The sequence below is a fragment of the Pleurodeles waltl genome, chromosome 7 (assembly GCF_031143425.1).
Source record: "Pleurodeles waltl isolate 20211129_DDA chromosome 7, aPleWal1.hap1.20221129, whole genome shotgun sequence".
In the NCBI taxonomy this organism is placed as follows: Eukaryota; Metazoa; Chordata; class Amphibia; order Caudata; family Salamandridae; genus Pleurodeles; species Pleurodeles waltl.
The window spans coordinates 411,940,599-411,965,039 of record NC_090446.1 but is presented as its reverse complement, the minus strand read 5'-3'; the positions used below and the strand labels follow the sequence as shown (position 1 = coordinate 411,965,039).

The following is a 24,441-nucleotide window of genomic DNA, read 5'->3' as shown; positions in this document are numbered from 1 at the left end:
CTGGGGAATTTGCCCTGAACGATGTGGGGGCACCTTGGCTAGTGTCAGGGTGCCAACACACTAAGTAGCTTGGCACCCAACCTTCACCAGGTGAAGGGTAGACATATAGGTGACTTATAAGTTATTTATGTGCAGTGAAAAATGGCTGTGAAATAACGTGGACGTTATTTCACTCAGGCTGCAGTGGCAGGCCTGTGTAAGAATTGTCTGAGCTCCCTATGGGTGGCAAAAGAAATGCTGCAGCCCATAGGAATCTCCTGGAACCCCCTGGTACCTAAGTACCATATACAAGGGAATTATATGGGTGTGCCAATGAGAATTGGTAAATTTAGTCACTAGCCTGCAGTAAAAACAAATTGAAAGCAGAGAGAGCATAAACACTGAGGTTCTGGTTAGCAGAGCCTCAGTGATTGTTAGGCACCACACAGGTAACACATACAGGGCACATACTATGAGCACTGGGGTCCTGCCTGGCAGGATCCCAGTGACACAAGGGCTAAAACAACATAGATACAGTGAAATATGGGGGTAAAATGCCAGGCAAGATGGTACTTTCCTACATATACCTATTCAAATCTTAAAAGAATACTCATTCTAGAGAACTATATTTACAGGTTAGTTACTTCATTTTGTCCAGACTACTTCCCATCCCTTCTCCCTGATCCATCTACTTCTAACATAAGGGTAGGTCAAGAGAACTCAAACTAGAATTTGCTAAATCAGTGCGGTTACAGCATAAGCTTGTGTCTGGTGCATTCGGGCCTTCGGAATTGGCATCTATTTTATGATTTGCAAAAAACAATTCTGTCTTTTCCACATTAAGCTCCAGGTTCCTAAGCATCCATGAAGTATGTACAATTATTTTTTGGGAAAGTGGTGTATAGCACTAAGCTTACAGAAGAAACTACAGAACGTTACTTGTGATTTTGGTCTTACGCTCTCTCATTTCTAATTTCGTAGATGAAAATGTATTGCCAGAAGACACAGGTGGCAGTGTATTCAATGGAGAGAATAAAGTTTTGTATTATGCTGATGCACTTACTGAAATTGCATTTGTTGTCCCATCATCAATGGACCCATCAGGTAGGATCAAGATTTATATACAGTGGGATTCAGTGATTAAAAGCACAATGCTTTTGCATCATCATTGTGACTATTTGCTACGAAATTTGAGAACATTAAAAGTTGTACTGCTGAGGCAGGAAGGGCACTCATATGTTTTCCCTAATTGTTAAAATCATCTTATTTAGTCCAGGAAAGAATAAGGTTAAGTAATATGCAAAAATATTTTTTAAATATGAATTTCTTTATTGTGTACTCTCCTGATAATTGCATGTTGTTTCTCCCACAATTGGGCAAGCTCCAGTGCTAGTGTATAATACAGACTCCTGGACGTGCGTACCAAAATAAAACGTAATTGTACCTCACACCATATGTTTTTTCTGGAAACTTGGAATGATTCTTTGCTAGATGGTTTTGACTTGAACTTCGGTGAACTACCCCATTTTCTTTGGCATCTTTCCTCCGGCCTCTGTAAGTGGAGCTTTCTAAGAGGTTGCCAACAACCCAGTTTCAGAATAAACTTGAATCAAATGTGCGTCTAATTAAAATCTAAAAAATATTTAATTTCTGATGGATACAACTACCTGTGGATTCCTCACCTTATGAATTCTCCCATGCACCAGCATCTGACGGAAAATCTTCTTCCCAGCCCTCCACGTCGACGAGGACTTCACAATTGCACGGCTCCACGTGACTCCGTCTGACGTCACCGTGCCAATAAGAGGTCCTCGCTGACGTCAGTTCCCTTTTTTCTGTGCCTTCGAGGCTAACGGTTTTCTCCTAGCTCTCGCTACTGTTGAAGGTGTTCCATCTTTTTACTAGTTACAATCCGGTTTCTGGTTACAGTGTCTCCTCCTAGGATGTCGGGATTTAAGCCATGTCGAGATTGCGGGGGTCACATGTCAGTTACTGACCCTTATGATGATTGCCTTTGGTGTTTGAGCTCCGAGCATGACGTCGATGAGTGTGTATCCTGCCAGAGCATGAATCCTAAGGCTCTGAAGGAGAGGGAGGCCAAACACTTTTTGGCCAAGGCGAAGAAGGGGCCTAAGAGTCATCACAGGTCCTCTTCCCATACTTTGTCGAAGAAACACAAGAAGCGACATCGTCATGACTCTCGGCATTGTTCGGCTCGTAGCCGTTCAAGATCAAGGTCTCCATCTCAGCGGCGCCGTATGATGTGGGAGGTTAGTCCGAATGTGACTCCACAACCTTGGAGCCCTTGGGCTTGTCCGGCGCCGTTGGTCTTCGAGGTAGTTGCACCTCCAGAGTCTTCTCGATTTTTCACCTGCTGCACACGATCCGGATGTTCAGCAAGCGCAGGTGCAACATGGAGATCAGCAGTATCCTGCCTTCCCGGCTCCAGGAGCGGATCCGGTGGCATTTTTAAATGCCATGTTTTCTATGGTTAATGTTATGGCCCCTGCTGGTGCACCGGCTGGTCCAACGGGTCCGTTAGCATTTTCGTTGGGCTCCCCTGCTCCTTACAAGGCTGTGCCGTTTATGCCCTTCTATCCGGCTGAGGGTGCCGGTTCGGTGCCGATGACGTCGTCTCGAGGTCCTGCGATTCCGATGACGTCGCCGTCCAGACCTATGGTGCTGAGCTCATCGCCCCGTCAGTCGACGCCGATGATGGAGCCTCAGGTGTCCATGGCGCTGTTGGGATCCGCTCCGGCGTCGAATCTGGCTATCGGATTAGACCGAAGTCAACCTTCTTTTCCAGTTCCACGCCTTACATTTTTTAATCCAGTGTCATCAACGTCGGCTAATTCTATGTTGATGCCAAGGTTAGAGGCCAGGCTGATGTGGCGTAGAAAGGCTTTGAGACTTTTGGAAGAGGAAGAGTACCAGCAGCAGTTGTTGGAAGAAGGGGAGATTGTGTTTCCCTTGGGAGAATATCAAGGGCTGTATTCAGCCAGTGGGCTTGACACTTCACCGGAATGGGACCTTTCTGCGCCAGGGGAGTTTACAGAGGAGGCGGCCTCCTTCTATACTGTGATTAGAAAGGCGGAAATTTTTGGGATCTTCCGTTGCCTGATGCAGAGATCAGAACAAATATTCTGACCGAGGTCCTGTACCCTGCTTCTACTTCGGCAGATCCATTGCTTCCGCTTAATGATGCTTTTACGGAGCCCATCTTAGTGCTATGGAGGAAGCCTGTGTCGTCACCTGCTGTCAATAGGTCTGTGGCAAAGAGTGGCGCCTGGAGATCCACGGTTCTCATCAAAACATCCTACCCCGGAGAGTCTGGTTGTTCAGGCCTCTTGTTCCACACGGTCTGCACCAGGCTTCCTTCCCTGTAATTCCGTCGGACAGGGAATCCAAAAGGATGGAGCAGTCGGCGAAGAAAACTTTTTCTTCTTGCAGTATGGCACTCAAGGCAGCAAATGCTACCTGTGTTCTTGGCAGATACGTGTACGCCCAGATGGATTCAGCTAGGGCTATGGTTCCGGACCTGCCGCAGGAGGTGCAGGGACAATTTGGTGAACTCCTTTCTGATGCTCAGGCGGCAGCAAAACAGATAATCAACTCTGGCCTGGATTCCACAGACTCGTGGCCAGAGCAGTGGGTATCTCTATTGCCAGCAGGAGGCATGCATGGTTTAGGTCCTCTGGTTTTTCCTCTGATGTACAGACTGCTCTGTTGGACTTGCCCTGTGATGGGGAAAAACATTTTGGTGATAAAGCTGACTCTGACTCTAGAGCGCTTTAAAGACAGTCGGGCCACAGCAAAGTCTTTGGGTCTGCAAGCCTCCTCTGCTACCCCTTTCAGGTCCTTTCGGAGGTTCAGGGGGTTTGGGCCTGGAGCCGTTTACCGTGGGAAACCCCAGTCCAAGAGCCTACCAGCCTCCCTTATAGATCCGTTAGGGTGAGGGTTTGGACAAGAGGGGCCACCCAGCAGCACCCTGCATCATTCTCTTCCTCTGGAGGACAACAACAAGGGAAGCAGCCCTAGTTTTCTCCGCATTTTCCACCACACTTCTCCCGTAGGGGGAAGATTACGGCTTTTTCTCCACGAGCGGGAGTTAATTACATCAGACTCCTGGGTTCTGAACATTGTGAAGAAAAGGATATGCTCTCCCTTTTCAAGAGTTTCCCCCTACCATCCCTCCCCGTCCCTCGTTTTGTTCAGAAGACCATCTCCTGTTGTTGCAGCAGGAGGTTCAGATCCTGTTGTCAAAAGGTGCGGTGGAGTTGGTTCCAGAGCAGGAAAGGGGTCAGGGTTGTTATTCAAGATACTTCCTGATCCCCAAGAAGGACAGTCGTTTGAGACCAATCCTAGACCTGAGGATTTTGAATTGGTTCCTCAAACAGGAAAAATTCAAGATGCTGACTCTGGCACTGGTACTTCTGGAGTTGAACAAAGAGGATTGGATGGTGTCTGTCGACTTGCAGGATGCTTACTTTCATATCCCTATGCTCAAGTCGCACAGGAAGTATCTCCGGTTTGTGGTGGGGTCGCAACACTACCAGTTTGCGGTCCTTCCATTTGGTCTTACTTCAGCACCTCGACTCTTCACGAAGGTGATGGCAGTGGTGTCAGCAAGTCTCAGAAGGAAGGGGATATCGGTATTCCCTTAGCCAAGTCTCCAGAGCTTGTGTTGCGTCACTTTCAGATGAAAACTCAGCTGTTGTTCAGTCTGGGTTTTACAATAAATGTTTCCAAGTCTCACCTGGAGCCCTCTCAATGCCTCCTGTTCATAGGGGCAGTACTAGATACTACATTGAATCGGGCCTATCCTCCGCCTCAGCGGATTCAGGACATCCAGGCGTTGATTCCAATGTTTAAAAATGGAGCGGTTGTTCCAGTCCTCAAGGTCTTACTCCTGCTCGGTCTGTTTGCTTCTTGCATTCTGTTGGTCACTCATGCACTTTGGCACATGAGGGCTCTCCAATGGTGCCTCTGCAAGCAGTGGTTTCAACACAAAGGGGATCTTGAGGAGTCGATAACGATCTCCAGAGATGCTGCAGCGGATCTACAATGGTGGGTTGTGGATGGCAACCTTTATCAAGGAAGGACGTTTTCACTGCAGCCTCCGGTGACCGCGGTCATGACGGATGCTTCCACTCTAGGGTGGGGAGCTCATCTGGGGGACCTGGAGATCAAGAGTCGTTGGTCTCCAGTGAAACAGACTTTTCATATCAATCTGTTAGGATTGCGGGCGATACGTCTGGCTCTCAAGGCCTTCCTCCTGTCCCTTCGTGGTCAGTAAGTTCAGGTTCTGACGGACAACACTACCGCAATGTGGTATATAAACAAGCAGGGAGGATTAGGGTTGTATCGTCTCTGCAGAGAAGCTCTGCGACTCTGGTCCTGGCTTTAGGACCATCGGATTTGCTTGGTAGCGAATCATCTGGCCGGAGTGCTCAACGTACGTGCGGAAACTCTGTCAACATTTTTCGGCCGATCACGAATGGCATCTCCATCCAGATCTAGGTCCTGTACATCTTTAAGATGTGGGTTTTTCCAGGGATATATCTGTTTGCCACTTGGGGGAATACGGACTGGCCAACATTCTGCAGCCTCCAGTATCCGGTGCAAGGAGCTTTGGGGGATGCATTTCATATCTCTTGGTACAACCAGTTGCTTTACGCATTCCCCCCCATACCCTTGATCCCTCGGATTCTGAGGAAGATTCGCCAAGATCAGGCTCAGGTCATTTTAATAGCCCCCGATTGGCCAAGAATGGTGTGGTACACGGACCTTCTCCAACTCTCACTGTGTCCTCCGCTCCGTCTCCCTCTCAGGGCAGACCTCCTCTCGCAGTCGCAGGGGCAGTTTCTACACCCCCACCTCCAGAGCCTGCACCTTCATGCCTGGAGATTGAACGGGGCAACCTGAGTTCTTTTTCTCTCCCACCAAATGTAGCGGATGTTATTCTATCGGCCAGGCGACACTCCACTAAGACCGTTTATGCCACCAGGTGGGCAAAATTCATGGCTTGGTCTGGAGAGAAGCAAATTTATCCTTTGAGGGCCCACCTCTCTGATATTCTGTTATTTGCTTTAGATTTAGCACAAAGGGTTGTGCAGTTGCTGCTGTTAAGGGCTATTTGGCGGCACTGCCAGCCTTTCTCTGCCTCCCAGGTCAGCCCTCCTTGTTTAAATCGCCTATTGTTATTAGGTTCATAAAAGGTTTAAATAATAGGTTTCCTCCCACTCCTTTTCATATGCCTCAGTGGGATCTGAATCTCGTTTTAACTTTTTTAATGGGGTCACCGTTCGAACCCATGCATTCTTGCCCGCTAAGGTTTCTAGTTCTTAAGACGTTTTTTCTGGTAGCTATAACCTCGGCTAGGTGGGTTGGTGAGCTTCAGGCTCTTTCTGTTAAACCCCCCTTTACCTTATTCTTTCCGGATAAAGTGGTGCTGAAAACCAGGGCAGCTTTCCTACCAAAAGTTGTCACTCCTTTTCATATAGGGCAAACCATTACCCTTCCATCTTTCTACCCTCCTCCTCACCCCTCGAAGGAGTAAGAGAGGCTTCACCGTTCGGACCCTAAAAGGGCTCTTAGTTTTTATATTGAGAGGACGAAAGACTTTCGCGTGGAGGACCAGCTGTTCGTGGGGTATATTGGACAGAGGAAGGGAAGAGCAGTCCATAAAAGAACAATCTCCAGGTGGGTCATTCTTTGTATCAAGGTTTGCTTCTGCCCGGTAAAGAAGGTTCCCCCTGAGTGTATTGGAGCCCACTCCACCAGGGCTAAGTCCGCTACTTTGGCCCTGGCGAGGGGGATTCTGGTGGTGGATATTTGCAAGGAAGCAACTTTTGCGTCCCTCCACACCTTTGCAAAGCATTACTGCTTGGACTCGGAGGTTAGGAGGGACGGCCCTTTTGCACTATCTGCATTGTAGAATTTCTTGGTGTAACCAGTCAGGCACCCACCTCCGAGTGCGATACTGCTTTGGGACTCTATTCATAAGGTGAGGAATCCACAGGTTTTTGTATCCATCAGAAGAAAAAGTTACTTGCCTTCAGTAATGCTTTTTCTGGTGGATACAATAGCGATCTGTGGATTCCTCACAGTCCCACCCACCTCCCTGTTGCCTGTCTAAATGTATATTAATTTTGGTCTTCATGTGTATATATAAATGATGGTTTTGATTCTATTGCATCATTGTGGTTTTATGTATACATGTATTTATTGGAGCTATTGTGAGGTTGGTTTTCACCTGTTCACCTCAAAGGCATGTAAGAAATGGGTGAAACTGACGTCAGCACGCCGGCGAGGACCTCTTATTGGCATGGTGATGTCAGACGGAGTCGCGTGGAGCCATGCAATTGTGATGTCCTCGTCAACGTGGAGAGCTGGGAAGAAGATTTTCCGTTGAATGCTGGCGCATGGGAGAATTCATAAGGTGAGCGTAAGGAAATGCCTCCTTAGCATGGTTACCCCCTAACGTTTTGCCTTTGCTGATGCTAGGTTATGATTTGAAAGTGTGCTGGGACCCTGCAAACCAGGCCCCAGCACCAGTGTTCTTTCCCTAAACTGTACCTTTGTCTCCACAATTGGCACAACCCTGGCACTCAGGTAAGTCCCTTGTAACTGGTACCCCTGGTACCAAGGGCCCTGATGCCAGGGAAGGTCTCTAAGGGCTGCGCATGTCTTATGCTACACTAGAAGTTGGATTGGTATTCAGGGGTCATCTCTAAGATGCCCTCTGGGTGTATGTTACAATAAATTGCACACTGGCATCAGTGTGCATTTATTGTGCTGAGAAGTTTGATACCAAACTTCCCAGTTTTCAGTGTAGCCGTTAAGGAACAGTGGAGTTCGTGTTTGACAAACTCCCAGACCATATACTCTTATGGCTACCCTGCACTTACAATGTCTAAGGTTTTGCTTAGACACTGTAGGGGCATAGTGCTCATGCACATATGCCCTCACCTGTGGTATAGTGCACCCTGCCTTAGGGTCGTAAGGCCTGCTAGAGGGGTGACTTACCTATGCCACAGGCAGTGTGAGGTTGGCATGGCACTCTGAGGGGAGTGCCATGTCGACTTAGTCATTTTCTCCCCACCAGCACATACAAGCTGTGAGGCAGTGTGCATGTGCTGAGGGAGGGGTCCCTAGGGTGGCATAAGACATGCTGCAGCCCTTAGAGACCTTCCCTGGCATCGGGGCCCTTGGTACCAGGGGTACCAGTTACAAGGGACTTACCTGGGTGCCAGGGTTGTGCCAATTGTGGAGACAAAGGTACAGTTTAGGGAAAGAACACTGGTGCAGGGGCCTGGTTAGCAGGGTCCCAGCACACTTTCAAATCATAACTTAGCATCAGCAAAGACAAAACGTCAGGGGTAACCATGCCAAGGAGGCATTTCCTTACGCAACCCCCCCCCCCCCCCCCCCCCCCCCAAACGAAAGAGGATGAGTCCCTTTCCCAAGAGAGTCTTCATTTTCTAAGTGGAAGAACCTGGAAAGGCCATCTGCATTGGCATGGGCAGTCCCAGGTCTGTGTTCCACTATAAAGTCCATTCCCTGTAGGGATATGGACCACCTCAACAGTTTAGGGTTTTCTCCTTTCATTTGCATGAGCCATCTGAGAGGTCTGTGGTCAGTTTGAACTATGAAGTGAGTACCAAAAAGGTATTGTCTCAACTTATTTAGGGACCAGACCACAGCAAAGGCCTCCCTTTCAATGGCACTCCAACGCTGCTCCCTGGGGAGTAACCTCCTGCTAATGAAAGCAACAGGCTGGTCAAGGCCATCATCATTTGTTTGGGTTAGGACCGCTCCTATTCCATGTTCAGAGGCATCTGTCTGCACAATGAACTGCTTTGAGTAATCTGGAGCTTTTAGAACTGGTGCTGTGCACATAGCTTGTTTCAGGGTGTCCAAGGCCAGTTGACATTCCACGGTCCAGTTAACTTTCTTGGGCATTTTCTTGGAGGTATGTTCTGTGAGGGGTGTCACTATTGATCCATATCCTTTCACAAACATCCTATAGTACCCAGTCAAGCCAAGGAATGCCCTGACTTGAGTCAGGGTTTTTGGAGCTACCCAGTCCAAAATAGTCTGGATCTTGGGTTGGAGTGGCTGAACTTGGCCTCCACCTACAAGTTGTCCCAAGTAAACCACAGTACTCTACCCTATCTGACATTTATATGCCTTGATAGAGAGGCCTGCTGCTTGCAGGGCCTGCAAACCCTTCTTCAGGTGGACCAGTTGATCCTGCCAGCTGGAGCTAAAGACAACAAAATCATCAGGATAAGCTGCACTAAAGGACTTGATTCACCAACCTTTGAAAGGTGGCAGGGGCATTCTTTAAGCCAAAGGGCATCACAGTAAACTGGTAGTGCCCATCAGGTGTAGAGAGTGCTGTTTTCTCTTTTGCTCCTGGTGCCATTCTTATTTGCCAGTACCCTGCTGTCAAGTCAAAGGTACTCAAGTATTTGGCAGCACCCAATTTGTCAATTAACTCATCTGCCTTTGGAATGGAATGAGCATCTGTTTTGGTGACAGAAGTAAGCCCTCTGTAGTCCACAAAGAACCTCATCTCTCTCTTGCCATCTTTTGTGTGAGGTTTGGGGACCAAGACCACTGGGCTGGCCCAGGGACTATCAGAGTGCTCAACCACTCCCAACTCCAGCATCTTGTGGACTTCCACTTTGATGCTTTCCTTAACTTGGTCAGACTGTCTGAATATTTTGTTTTTGACAGGCAGGCTGTCTCCTGTGTCCACATCATGGGTACACAGGTGTGTCTGACCAGGGGTTAGGGAAAAGAGCTGAGCAAACTGCTGAAGGACTTGCCTGCAGTCAGCTTGCTGTTGGCCAGAGAGGGTGTCTGAGTAGATCACTCCATCTACTGTGCCATCTTTAGGGTCAGTGGAGAGGAGATCGGGGAGAGGTTCACTCTCTGCTTCTTAGTCCTCATCTGTAACCATCAACATGTTTACATCTGCCCTGTCATGGAAGAGTTTTAGGCGGTTAACATGGATCACCCTCTTGGGGGTCCTGCTAGTGCCTAGGTCCACCAGGAAGGTGACTTCACTATTTTTCTCTAGCACTGGGTAAGGGCCACTCCATTTGTCCTGAAGTGCCCTGGGAGCCACATGCTCCAGAACCCAGACTTTCTTCCCTGGCTGAAACTCGGCCATAGCAGCCCTTTGGTCATACCACATATTCTGGAGTTGTTGGCTGGCCTCAAGGTTTTTACTTGCCTTTTCCATGTACTCTGCCATCCTGGAACGTAGGCCTAGTACATAGTCCACTATATCTTGCTTAGGCTCATGGAGAGGTCTCTCCCAGCCTTCTTTAATAAGAGCTAGTGGTCCCCTAACAGGATGGCCAAACAGAAGTTCAAAGGGGCAAAACCCTACTCCCTTCTGAGGCACCTCTCTGTAGGCGAAAAGCAGGCATGGCAAGAGGACATCCCATCTCCTCTTGAGTTTTTCAGGGAGCCCCATGATCACGCCCTTAAATTTCTTGTTAAATCTCTCAACAAGACCATTGGTTTGTGGATGGTATGGTGTGGTGAATTTATAAATCACCCCACACTCATTCCACATGTGTTTTAGGTAAGCTGCATGAAATTGGTACCTCTGTCAGAAACCACCTCCTTAGGAAATCCCACTCTGGTAAAAATACCAATGAGTGCTTTGGCTACTGCAGGGGTAGTAGTGGATCTAAGGGGAATGGCTTCAGGGTGCCTAGTAGCATGATCCACTACTACTAGGATATACAGATTCCCTGAGGCTGTGGGAGGTTCAAGTGAACCCACTATATCCACTCCCACTCTTTCAAAGGGGACCCCCACCAATGGAAGTGGAATGAGGGGGGCCTTTGGGTGGCCACCTGTGTTATAATTGGCTTGACAGGTGGCACAGGAGGCACAAAACTCCTTTACTTTCTGGGACATGTTGGGCCAATAGAAATGGTTGACTAACTTCTCCCATGTCTTGGTTTTTCCCAAATGCCCAGCAAGTGGAATGTCATGGGCTAAGGTCAGAATGAACTCCCTAAACTCTTGAGGCACTACCACTCTCCTAGTGGCACCAGGTTTTGGATATCTTGCCTCAGTGTAAAGGAGTCCATCTTCCCAATAGACCCTGTGGGTTCCACTGACATTTCCTTTGGTTTCCTCAGCAGATTGCTGCCTAAGGCTTTCAAGAGAGGGACATGTTTGTTGCCCCTTGCACAGTTGTTCCCTTGTGGGTCCCCCTGTGCCCAAGAGCTCAACCTGATAAGGTTCCAACTCTATAGGTTCAGTTCCCTCAGGGGATAGAACTTCTTCCTGAGGAGAGAGGTTCTTTTTCTTTGTCTGTGCTGAAGCTGGTTCCCCAGTCTTCTTTCTTTTTCTTTTGGAGGGTTGGGCCATTATTCCAGCCTCCAGCACCTCTTTTTCACCCTGAACTCTGCACTGTGCTCTAGTCTTGACACACACCAGTTCAGGGATACCCAGCATGGCTGCATGGGTTTTGAGTACTACCTCAGCCCATGCTAAGGACTCCATTTAATTTCCAAGCAGATATTCAACTGGTATAGCAGAAGAGACTACCACCTGTTTCAGGCCAGAGACTTCTCCCCATTGTACAGTTACCATAGCCATGGGATGTACTTTAGTCTAATTGTCAGTATTGGTGACTGGATAAGTTTGTCCAGTCAGGTATTGTTCTGGGGAAACCAGTTTGTCTGTCACCATAGTGACACTGGCACCTGTATCCCTCAGGGCCTCTACTCTAGTCCCATTAATAAAGAGCTGTTGCCTGTATTTTTGCATGTTAGGCGGCCAGGCAGTTAGTGTGGCTAAGTCCACCCCACCCTCAGAGACTAATGTAGCTTCAGTGTGAACCCTGATTTGCTCTGGGCACACTGTTGATCCCACCTGGAAACTGCCTATTCCAGTGCTAACTGGAGTAGTAGTTGAAGTGGAACCTTTCTTGGGACAGGCCTTGTCTCCAGTTTGGTGTCCATGCTGACTACAGCTGCGACACCAGGCCTTTTTGAGATCAAAGGTTTTACACTTGTACCCAAATGAGGATTGTGAAGAGGCTTTGGACCCACCCTCCTGAGCAGATTTTTGGGGGCCTGTAGAAGACTCTACTTTTTCCCTTGGATGTCTCAACACTCTTCCCCTGGGGAGGCTTTGTGACCCCTTTCTTTTGGTCACCCTGTGTGGAAGTCTTGGTCACCCTTGTCTTGACCCAGTGGTCTGCCTTCTTTCCCAATTTTTGGGGAGAAATTGGACCTAGGTCTACCAGATGCTGTTTATCATTGAAACAATTACTTATAAGGTGTTCCTTCATAAACAAATTATACTGGGCCTTTCATAATCATTTACACCCCTGCCATTAATCCAACGATCCAGTGTTTTGACTGAGAAGTCAACAAAATCAACCCAGGTCTGGCTCAAGGATTTCTTTCCCCGTGAACCTAATCTGTACTCCTGAGTTGAGAATCCAAAGCCGTCATTCAGGGTAGCCTTCATGAGGTCATAGGATTCTGCATCTTTTCCAGAGAGTGTGAGGAGTCTATCCCTACACTTTCCAGTGAACATTTCCCAAAGGAGAGCACCCCAGTGAGATTTGTTTACTTTTCTGGTTGCACAAGCCCTCTAAAAAGCTGTGAACCATTGGGGGATGTCATCAACATCTTCATATTTTGTTACAATCCCTTTGGGGATTTTTAGCATGTCAGTATTCTCTCTGCCCCTATTTAAGTTGCTGCCCCCATTGATGGGAGCTAAACCCATCTCTTGCCTTTCCCTTTCTATGGCTAGGAGCTGTCTCTCCAAATCCAATATTTTGGCCATCCTGGTTAACAGGTTGTCATCTTCATTGAGGCTGCACTCAATGCTTCCAGAGTTGTTGGACTCCCCTGTGGGAGGAGCAGCATCTCTATCACTTGTGGAGTAAGGGTTTGAGAAACCCTGGGCTCCCTACCTAGGACAGGAGGGGGGAAATTCTCCAGGTCACTAGTTTCCCCTCTGTAAGGTTGTCATCAGAGGGGTGGTCTCTATCAAACTCTGCCAAAGGTTCCTGGAGCTGTACTTTGGTAGGGTTTGATCCAGTTTTTATATTTTCTATTTTACAGAGATTCCTTAACTCTGACATCCTAAGATGCAGGTAAGGGGTGAGGTTGAGTTCCACCACCATCTCATCTGTACTAGACATTATTTCTCTAAAAGTTGGGATACTTTTTTAGAATCTAGAACTATCTTTAGAACTTAATCCAAACTTTTACAAACTTTTAAACTCTAAAAGAAATGATAACAGGGACTTACACAAGGCCCTAGCAGGACTTATAATTTTTTTTAGGAAAAATAGCTCAAATTGCAAAAATCAGTTTCTAATGACAACTTTTGGAATTTAGTCGTGTGATCAGGTATTGGCTGAGTAGTCCAGCCAATGCAAAGTCTTAGACCCCACCGCTGATCCACCAATGTAGGAAGTTGGCTTTGTATATACTATTTCAAAGTAAGAAATAGTGTGCACAGAGTCCAAGGGTTCCCCTTAGAGGTAAGATAGTGGCAAAAAGAGATAATTCTAATGCTCTATTTTGTGGTAGTGTGGTCGAGCAGTAGGCTTATCAGAGGGTAGTGTTAAGCATTTGTTGTACACACACAGGCAATAAGTGAGGAACACACACTCAAAGACTTACTCCAGGCCAATAGGTTTTTATATTGAAAAATATATTTTCTTAGTTTATTTTAAGAACCACAGGTTCAATATTTACAAGTAGTGCTTTAAATGTAAAGTACTTCACTTCGATACTTTAGGAACTTTGAATAAAAAGCAATATCATATACAGTCTTTGTAAAAATGTCAATAAGCTATTTTCAAAGTGGACACTACAAAAATCAGCAGTTCCTGGGGGAGGTAAGTGAAGGTTAGGTTTGAAGGTAAGTAAAACACTTACAAGTCTCAAAGTTGGGGCATAGGTAGCCCACCGTTGGGGGTTCAGAGCAACCCCAAAGTTACCACACCAGCAGCTCAGGGCCAGTCAGGTGCAGAGGTCAAAGAGTTGCCCAAAACACATAGGCTTCAATGGAGAATAGGGGTGCCCCAGTTCCTGTCTGCCATCAGGTAAGTACCCGCGTCCTCAGGGGGCAGACCAGGGGGGTTTTGTAGGGCACCGGGTGGGACACAAGAATGTATAGAGAGTACACCCTCAGCGGCACAGGGGCGGCCGGGTTAAGTGTGCAAACAGGCATCAGGTTTTGTATAGGAAGTAATGGAGGGACCCGGGGATCACTTCAATGATGCAGGCAGGCACAGGGGGGAGCTCCTTGGGGCAGCCACCACCTGGGCTAGGCAGAGGGTCACCAGGGGGTCACTCCTGCACTGGAGTTCGGTTCCTTCAGGTCCTGGGGGCCGTGGGTGCAGTGTTGGTTCCAGGCGTCGGGTCCCTTGTTACAAGCAGTTGCGGTCAGGGGGAGCCTCTGGATTTTCTCAGCAGGTGTCGCTGTGGGGGCTCTTGGGGGTCGTCTCTAGTTACTCACGGGTTCCCAGTCGCCGGGGAGTCCTCCCTGAGGTGTTGGTTTTCCGCAGGTTGAGCCCGGGGTGTCGGGTGCAGAGTGGAAAGTCTCAGGCTTCCGGCGGGAAACTTGAAGTCTTTAAAGTTGTTTCTTTGTTACTAGAAGTTGCAGGATTTTGAACAGAGCTGCTGTTCACGGGTGTTTCTTGGTCCTTGGTTGCAGGGCAGTCCTCTGAGGCTTCAGAGGTCGCTGGTCCCTGTTGGATGCGTCACAGTTGCAGTTTTCTTCGAAGTTGGGAGACAGGCCAGTAGGGCTGGGGCCAAAGCAGTTGTCGTCTCCGTCTTCACTGCAGGGCTTCAGGTCAACAGTCCTTCTTGTTAAGGTTGCAGAAATCTCGTTTCCTAGGTTCTGGGGTGCCCCTAAATACTGAATTTAGGGGTGAGTTTAGGTCTGGGAGGGCAGTAGCCAATGGCTACTGTCCTTGAGGGTGGCTACACCCTCTTTGTCCCTCCTCCCTGTGGGGAGGGGGGCACATCCCTAATCCTATTGGGGGAATCCTCCTTCTACAAGATGGAGGATTTCTAAAAGTAAGGATCACCTCAGCCCAGGACACCTTAGGGGCTGTCCTGACTGGTGGGTGACTCCTCCTTGTTTTTCTCATTATCTCCTCCAGCCTTGCCGCCAAAAGTGGGGGCAGTGGCCGGAGGGGCGGGCATCTCCACTAGCTAGGATGCCCTGGGGCGCTGTAACAAAAGGGGTGAGCCTTTGAGGCTCACTGCCAGGTGTTAAAGTTCCTGCAGGGGGAGGTGAGAAGCACCTCCACCCAGTACAGGCTTTGTTCCTGGCCACAGAGTGACAAAGGCACTCTCCCCATGTGGCCAGCAACATGGCTGGTGTGTGGCAGGCTGGCAAAAACTAGTCAGCCTACACTGGAAGTCAGTTATGTTTTCAGGGGGCATCTCTAAGATGCCCTCTGGGTGTATTTTACAATTAATTGCACACTGGCATCAATGTGCATTTATTGTGCTGAGAAGTTTGATACCAAACTTCCCAGTTTTCAGTGTAGCCATTATAGAACTGTGGAGTTCGTGTTTGACAAACTCCCAGACCATATACTCCTATGGCTACCCTGCACTTACAATGTCTAAGGTTTTGCTTAGACACTGTAGGGGCATAGTGCTCATGCACATGTGCACTCACCTCTGGTATAGTGCACCCTGCCTTAGGGCTGTAAGGCCTGCTAGAGGGGTGACTTACCTATGCCACAGGCAGTGTGAGGTTGGCATGGCACTCTGAGGGGGGTGCCATGTCGACTTAGTCATTTTCTCCCCACCAGCACACACAATCTGTGAAGCAGTTTGCATGTGCTGAGTGGGGGGTCCCTAGGGTGGCAAAAGACATGCTGCAGCCCTTAGAGACCTTCCCTGGCATCAGGGCCCTTGGTACCAGGGGTACCAGTTACAAGGGACTTACCTGAGTGCCAGGGTTGTGCCAATTGTGGAGACAAAGGTACAGTTTGGAGAAAGAGCACTGGTGCTGGGGCCTGGTTAGCAGGGTCCCAGCACACTTTCAAATCATAACTTATCATCAGCAAAGGCAAAAAGTCAGGGGGTAACCATGCCAAGGAGGCATTTCCTTACAAGCTTCGACTGTCGTTGCTCAGCTTTACCCATATTCGACTGGCGACTGGCATGCAGTAGATCAACGAGGTCCGTGCAACTCACCAAGAAAATGTCCAGAAGTAGCCTCACCCCGAGGACCAAGACACAGCCCAGAGAGCTGGGCAGCGCAATTTTACAAAGTCTGGACTGGACACTGACTCACAACACAGGCGCACCTGACACACCCGCCAGGTAAGTGCACCCCCCTCCAGCACCTAATACCCGTGCACACACATGGACAATGGAAGGGGAATGACAGTGCTCAGTCTGTCGTCCACAAGGCAGGTGTTCCACTACTGCCGACCACGTCACATATCTTCCAGGAGACTACCAATGCACCAGCCAGGAGCCAAAGAATCTAACTGCTTGGGGGGGGGGGAGGGCGGGCAACACTAGCACAGCAGCCCGGGACGTTCCTCCGGCCTGATCTGACCGGTGATGGCACCCAGACCAGGGCAAAATGGCGCCCACCCAATACAGCCACCAGGGCCAGCGCCGCCGACCACCTAAAAGATGCCCCGAAGGCTGCCCTCCCCGGCACCGGCCACTCACGGAGGCCTGGCAGGTCTCTAGCCGCACAGCCAGCCGCGGAGCAAGTCAAAGCCCTCCAACACGGGCCGAGCCGCAACTCCCCCGCCGCCCAGACCTCAGGCCAGGGGGCGCCGCCCCAGCCGACCACACGCAGCCACCGGGCCTAAACCACAGCGCACCCCCACAGCGCCAAGGAAAGCAGTCCGACCGCCGATCAGGCCCTAGGAGGGGAGGCCAGAGGCGTCTCCCTCCAACTCCCAGAACCACCACGGAAGTCACACGCCCGGAGGGCCGCACGGCAGGCCCATGAGGCCTGGAAGCTGCGCGCCCGCCGGCTTCCAAGGCCGTGCCCGGTCCGCCAAGCCTTGCTCCCCCAAGCCAGCTGCGGACAGCCACAGGCAGTTTGCACGGAGCCGCTGCCCCAGTCGGAGGCAGCGTGCGGGGCTCCAAATAACCACACAGCCAGCGGAGAAGCAGACGGGCCGCTCCAACAGAAGAAATGTAGTATTTAGGCCCAAAGCCCGGCAGAGCATCACTCAGTGACGGCCGTCTTGCCGAAGGCTAGGCCACGCCCCCCCCCCCCCCCACCTGCGCGCCATTAGGTGGTGTCAGTGGACTCCTCAGGCGTCGTTGGCGTCGTGGTCACTGTGATGATGTGGTCGTATATAGGCGGCCCCCTGCATGCTGACATCAGTTCTTTTCTTTCTACGAGCAGATCCAGAGAAGAGCTACCCCAATAATTTTTTTTTTTACTAAGTGCGACATTTTGTTGAATTCGTTTTTGACGAGGTTTGGTTTGCATCAAGGGATGTCCCGTATAACCGGATTTAAGCCCTGCAACTCCTATCACCGCGTGATATCGGTTATAGATCTGCACCTCGTGTGCCTCTGGTGTCTGGAGCGTGACCACAACCCAAAGTCGTGCCCAGAGTGTCTGGCCATGAATCCGAAAGCTTTGAGGTAGCTATCCTTGAAGCTCATGGCGGCCCGACATTCGACTCTGCGACATTCCCGGTTTCGTTCGAGAGGTATGTCAGGAGACTGGTCGCGAAGTCAACACCATTCTTCTTCGTTCAAGTCATCTGGACCTTCGGGTAAGAAGAAGAAGTGGAAGAAGACAAAACATTCTTCAACTTGGCCCCGTCGCTCGTGCAATGCGGGAAGAGCGTTGATGCTCTAGGCTTCTGTCCTTGGAGCCTCAGTCTGGGTTGGCTCTGCACCTCCCTGATTTTCCGTGAGCAGGGGCTACCCCAGCCCAACCTAAGGAGTTCTATGAGGCCATGCACCTCATATTTGAGCAGCCTGACCCACCCTCGTCGCCTTCAGACCCAGGGGAGTCGGTGTGGGCCTCCACGGGTTCAAAGTCTGCGGCGTCGGGACCGACTCCCGAGGGCACCTCAGGATCAGCTTTTGGATCTGTCCCCATCCCTGTCGTGCCAACGTGACCTTCTCTGGCATCAGGGTCAGACGTCAACGCTTCCGGTGCCGATTGGGCCCACAATCGACGTCGACCCTATTCTCATTCCCGACGACCCAGAACGACATTGTTCGATGCTGATTACCTTTTCCATGGGCTTTGCTGTGCCCAGGGTTAATCCTGAACCCCATTTGTAAGGAAATGCCTCCTTGGCATGGTTACCCCCTGACTTTTTGCCTTTGCTGATGCTAAGTTATGATTTGAAAGTGTGCTGGGACCCTGCTAACCACGCCCCAGCACCAGTGTTCTTTCCCTAAACTGTACCTTTGTCTCCGCAATTGGCACAACCCTGGCACTCAGGTAAGTCCCTTGCAACTGGTACCAAGGGCCCTGATGCCAGGTAAGGTCTCTAAGGGCTGCAGCATGTCTTATGTCACCCTGGGGACCCCTCACTCAGCACATGCCTCACAACTTGTGTGTGCTGGTGGGGAGAAAATGACTAAGGCGGCATGGCACTCCCCTCAGAGTGCCATGCCAACCTCACACTGCCTGTGGCATAGGAAAGTCACCCCTCTAGCAGGCCTTACAGCCCTAAGGCAGGGTGCACTATACCACAGGTGAGGGCATAGGTGCATGAGCACTATGCCCCTACAGTGTCTAAACAAAACCTTAGACATTGTAAGTGTAGGATAGCTATAAGAGTATATGGTCTGGGAGTTTGTCAAACACGAACTCCACAGTACCATAATGGCTACACTGAAAACTGGGAAGTTTGGTATCAAACTTCTCAGCACAATCAATGCACACTGATGCCAGTGTGCAATTTATTGTAAAATACACCCAGAGGGCATCTCAGAGATGCCCCCTGAAAACATACCCGACTTCCAGTGTAGGCTGACTAATTTTTGCCAGCCTACCACACACCAGACATGTTGCTGGCCACATGGGAGAGGGCCTTTGTCATTCTGTGTCCAGGAACAAAGCCTGTACAGGGTTGAGGTGCTTCTCACCTCCCCCTGCAGGAACTGTAACACCTGGCGGTGAGCCTTAAAGGCTCACCCCTTTTGTTACAGGGCCTCAGGGCATCCCAGCTAGTGGAGATGCCCGCCCCTCCGGACACTGCCCCCACTTTTGGCGGCACTGCTGGAGGAGATAATTAGAAAAAGAAGGAGTCACCACCCACCACTCAGGACAGCCCCTAAGGTGTCCTGAGGTGATGTGACCCTTACTTTTAGAAATCCTCCATCTTGTGGATGGAGTATTCCCCCTATAGGATTAGGGATGTGCCCCCCTCCCCACAGGGAGGAGGCACAAAGAGGGTGTAGCCACCCTCCAGGACAGTAGCCATTGGCTACTGCCCTCCCAGACATAAACACACCCCTAAATTCAGTATTTAGGGGCTTCCCAGAACCTAGGAAACTAGTTTCCTGTAACCTTAACCTGAAGAAGGACTGTTGACCTGAAGCCCTGCAGTGAAGACGGAGACGACAACTGTTTTGGCCCCAGCCCTACCGGCCTGTCTCCCAACTTCGAAGAAAACTGCAACTGCGATGCATCCAACAGGGACCAGCGACCTCTGAAACCTCAGAGGACTGCCCTGCAACCATGGACCAAGAATCTCCCGTGAACAGCGGCCCTGTTCAACAATCTGCAACTTTCTTGCAACAAAGAAACAACTTTAAAGACTTCACGTTTCCCGCCAGAAGCGTGAGACTTTTCACTCTGAGTAGCCATAGACGACCCCCCTGCGCCCCCACAGCGACGCCTGCAGAGGAAATCCAGAGGCTCCCCCTGACCGCGACTGCCTGTAACAAGGGAGCCGACGCCTGGAACCAACACTGCACCCGCAGCCCCCAGGACCTTAAGGAACTGAACTCCAGTGCAGGAGCGACCCCCAGGCGACCCTCTGCCGAGCCCAGGTGGTGGCTACCCCGAGGAGCCCCCGTGCCTGCATGCATCGTTGAAGAGACCCCCAGGTCTCCCCATTACTTCCTATACAAAACCCTACTCCTGTTTGCACTCTGCACCCGGCCACCCCTGTGCCGCTGAGGGTGTACTTTCTTTGCCTGCTTGTGTCCCCACCGGTACCCTACAAAACCCCCCTGGTCTGCCCCCGAGGACGCGGGTACTTATCTGCTGGCAGACTGGAACCGGGGCACCCCTGTTCTCTATTGAAGCCTATGTGTTTTGGGCACCTCTTTGACCTCTGCACCTGACCGGCCCTGAGCTGCTGGTGTGGTAGCTTTGGGGTTGCCTTGAACCCCCAACGGTGGGCTACCTTGGACCCAACTTTGAGACTTGTGTTTATTTGCCTGTGAACTTAACCTTTAATTATCTCCCCCAGGAACTGTTGATTTTTGCACAGTGTCCACTTTTAAAATAGCTTTTTGCTATTTTTGCCCAAACTGTACATGATTTTGTGATTATTCAAAGTTCCTAGAATACCTGAGTGAAATACCTTTCATTTAAAGTATTACTTGTAAATCTTGAACCTGTGGTTCTTAACATAAACTAAGAAAATATATTTTTCAATATAAAAACCTATTGGTCTGGATTAAGTCTTTAAGTGAGTGTTCCTCATTTATTGCCTGTGGGTGTACAACAAATGCTTAACACTACCCTCTGATAAGCCTACTGCTCGACCACACTACTACAAATTAGAGCATTAGAATTATCTCTTTTTGCCACTATCTTACCTCTAAGGGGAACCCTTGGACTCTGTGCGCACTATTTCTTACTTTGAAATAGTATATACAGACCCAACTTCCTATACCATTACTATGGGTATGGGTATGGATACGGGGATAGCGTAGAGGGGTTGTTGGATCCTTTAGAAGACCAGCTTAAGCCTGAACTGGACTGGCTACAGGATTTGGGTGATGCCAGTGGGTTGGACACCTCCCCTGACACTGGCATGTTTTCTCCCCGTACCAGTAACTATGGAGGAGGGATGTCTTCGTCTGTGGTGGTGAGAAGGGTGGCTAAGGTTTTGAACCTCAAGCTCACTTCTGTGGAGGTCAGGCCTAACTTCCTTACTGAAGTGCTTCAGCATGGGGCTTCCAACTCGGACCCCTTTTTCCCTTCAATGGTGCACTTACGGATGTCCTACTCCGGACCTGGTCCAAACTCAGGATAGGGGCTCCTGTGTATAGGATGATTGCCTGCCGCCATCGGCCTGCGCGGAATGACCTAAATCTCCTCACCGTACGCCTGAGAGCCTTGTTATCCATGCTTCATCATCCTCTGGAACATTCCCTCCTGCTCCCCCGGACAGGGAATCAAAAAGACTGGACAATTTGGAGAGGAAGATGTTTTCTTCTGCCAGTCTAGCGCTGCGGTCCATGAACACTGCATGCCTTTTGGGCTGCTATTCCCATACTCTCTGGGATACGCTCGCGCAATTGCTGCCTCAAGTTCCGGAAGAGGCCAGGAATGCTCTCTCCCAAGCCATGACAGATGGGAAAGACGCAGCCATGTTCATGATCCATTGTGGACTGGATACGACCGACTCACTAGGCAGATTGGTTGCATCGATTGTGGCACTGAGATGCCACGCCTGGTTGAGGATATCTGGTGTTTTGGGGGATGTCCAGCAATCTTTGATGGACATGCCCTTTGATAAGCACTCGTCTATTAGGAGACAAGGCGGACACAGCGCTTTAGCACTTAAAGGATTCCTGGTATATGGCTTGTTCCCTTGGTCTAGCGGCCACTCCTTGCACCCCTCAGTCCCCCTCCTGCTCCGCCTCTCGCTCCTTTGGTGGCTGCGGAAGGGGCACCCAAGCACATCCAATTCCACATGGCCACTGGCCCGCGCATGGTGTACAGTCCCTGCGTGGACGCGGGATCCACTGATCCACGGCCCCCACAATCCACCCCTGCCTCCTCCTCTGCCTCAAAACCTTCGTAGCCCATTGGGACATCCCAGACCAGTTGACGGCAGAATTCACCATCATCTGCCCCACTGAGAATCCATTACCATGGACAGGTGGGTTTTTACAGATCGTCCGAATGGGCTACTTACTCCGCTTCTCCTCCAGCCATGCCACCATCATTTGATCACCTGTCAGAGGAATATTTGGCACTTCTCCGCAAGAAAGTCCAAGCTCTCTTGGCCAAGGTATTCATAGAGAGGATCCCTGCACCAGAAGTAGGTCGTGGTTGCTATTCCTGCTACTTTCTGGTGCCCAAAAAGACAAGCGCCTTCGCCCTGTCCTAGACCTCCGGTCCCTTAGCCTTTTCCTCATGAAGGAGAAGTTCAAGATGTTAACCCTGGCTCAGGACCTCTCTGCCTTGGACCCTGGAGAATAGATGGTTGTGTTGGGCTTGCAGGATGCCTATTTCCATATTCCCGTCCTGCCGGCCCACAGACGTTACCTGCGATTCGTGGTAGGTCACAAGCACTTTCAGTTTACCGTGCTCCCCTTTGGCCTTACCTGTGCCCCTCAGATGTTCACGAAAGTTATGGTAGTGGTTGCAGCTCATCTGCTTAGGTTCCAGTCTTTCCCTACCTCGACGACTGGCTGTTGAAGGTGGACACTCCCAAGATAGTTGTTTCCCACCTCCAGACTATGGCGAACCTCCTGCATTCGCTGGGGTTCATGATCAATGTGCCAAAGTCACACCTGACTCCCTCTCAGACGCTCCCTTTCATCTGAGCAGTTCTGGACACAGTGTCGTTTCGGGCGTATCCTCCCGAAAAGAGAGTCCAGGATATTTGGGCTATGATACCGATGTTTCAGCCTCTATCCTGGATTTCGGTGAGAATGACTCTGAGGCTGCTGGGCCTCATGGCCTCCTGCATCCTGCTAGTCCAACATGCCAGATGGCATATGCAGGCTTTGCCGTGGGACCTGAAGTTCCAGTGGGCATCAAGGGACTCTCGGACATGGTTCAGATCTCGGAGGGAACTGCGAAAGATCTGCAGTGGTGGTTGTCGAATCCAGATTGGGTCAGTGGCACATCCCTCTCCCTTACCGAACCATATGTCACAGTAGTGACAGATACAAAACTCCTGGGATGAGGCGGTCACATGGGATGAGCGGAGATCAGAGGCCTCTGGTCTCCAGCACAGCACGGTCTCCACATCAGCCTTTTGGAGCTCTGGGCAATCCAACTTGCAAGCATTCCTTCCCTCTCTCAAAGGGAAAGGGGTGCAGGTGTTAACCGACAACTCCAACATCATGTGGTATTGCAACAAGCAGGGCAGAGTGTGGTCGTGGACCCTTTCTCAAGAGGCTCTTCACCTCTGGACATGGCTGTAACGTAAGGACGTTTCCCTGGTGGTTCAACATCTGGCAGGCTCTCTGAACGTCAGAGCAGAATAACTCAGCCGTCAATGAGTAGTCGATCACGAATGGCGTCTCCATCCAGAGGTGGCGCAAGGTCCCTTTCAGCAGTGGGGAGAGCCTTGGTGAGATCTGTTCGCCTCTGCAGAAAATGTGCAGTGTCAGCTGTTTTGCTCATTGGAGTTTCCAAGGTGGCACTCGCTTGGTGACCCTTTTCTTCACAAGTAGAATTCAGGCCTCCTGTACGCCTTCCTGCCAATACCACTTCTGCCCAGAGTTCTGAAGAAGATCAGGCAAGACCCGGCCTAAGTAATCTTGGTGGCTCCGGACTGGGCATGAAGAGTCTGGTATCCCGAGCTCTTGACAACGGCCATCAATCCTCCGATCAGGCTGCCCCCTTCAGGAGGATCTTCTGTTGCAGCAGCAGGGGACGGTTATCCACCCAAACCTGTCCAGTCGCCGCCGCCTTGCATGGAGATTGAGCGGCGACAGTTGACATCTTTTGAAGTTCCACCCAAAGTCTGTAATGTCATCTTAGCAGTCAGGCTTCCCTCCACCAAAACGGTATACGCATGTTGTTGGAAATAATTTGTGGCATGGTGTATCATTAAATCTGTTGATCCCCTCTCTGCACCTCTTTCAGAAGTTCTCTTCTTTATTCTCGCTCTTGTCCAGCAGGGCTCTGCTCTGGGCACCCTGAAGGTATATTTGTCTGCCATCTCTGCCTTCTTATGGCTACCAGCCCAACCTTCCCTTTTCAAATCTCCCATTGTTGGGAGGTTTCTTAAATGCCTCACTCATATGTTTTCTCCCATCCCATTCATCATGCCCCAGTAGGATTTGAACTTGGTCCTCACGTACCTCATGTGCGCCCCTTTCAAACCACTCCACAACTATCCTTTACAGCTCTCAACCCTAAAAACAGCTTTTTTGATTGCCATCACCCTGGCTTGCAGAATAAGTGAGCTTCAGACTCTTTCTTCGAAGCCACCATTCCTAGCAGTGCATCCTGACAAAGTGGTGCTTCGTACCTCGGCTTCCTTTCTTCCCAAAGTGGTAACAC

At 50.1% G+C, this 24,441-nt stretch overlaps 1 protein-coding gene across 4 annotated transcripts in view; it reads left to right on the top strand.

The window, feature by feature from the left end:
• The window catches only part of RALGAPB (Ral GTPase activating protein non-catalytic subunit beta), a 1,713,320-nt gene that overhangs the window by 1,383,556 nt on the left and 305,323 nt on the right, over positions 1-24,441 (top strand). For all 4 annotated transcript variants that reach the window (XM_069243900.1, XM_069243898.1, XM_069243901.1 and 1 more), the window contains one exon: positions 961-1,083. In XM_069243900.1, coding sequence (XP_069100001.1) covers positions 961-1,083 — 123 coding nt within the window. The remainder of the gene's footprint in view (positions 1-960; positions 1,084-24,441) is intronic.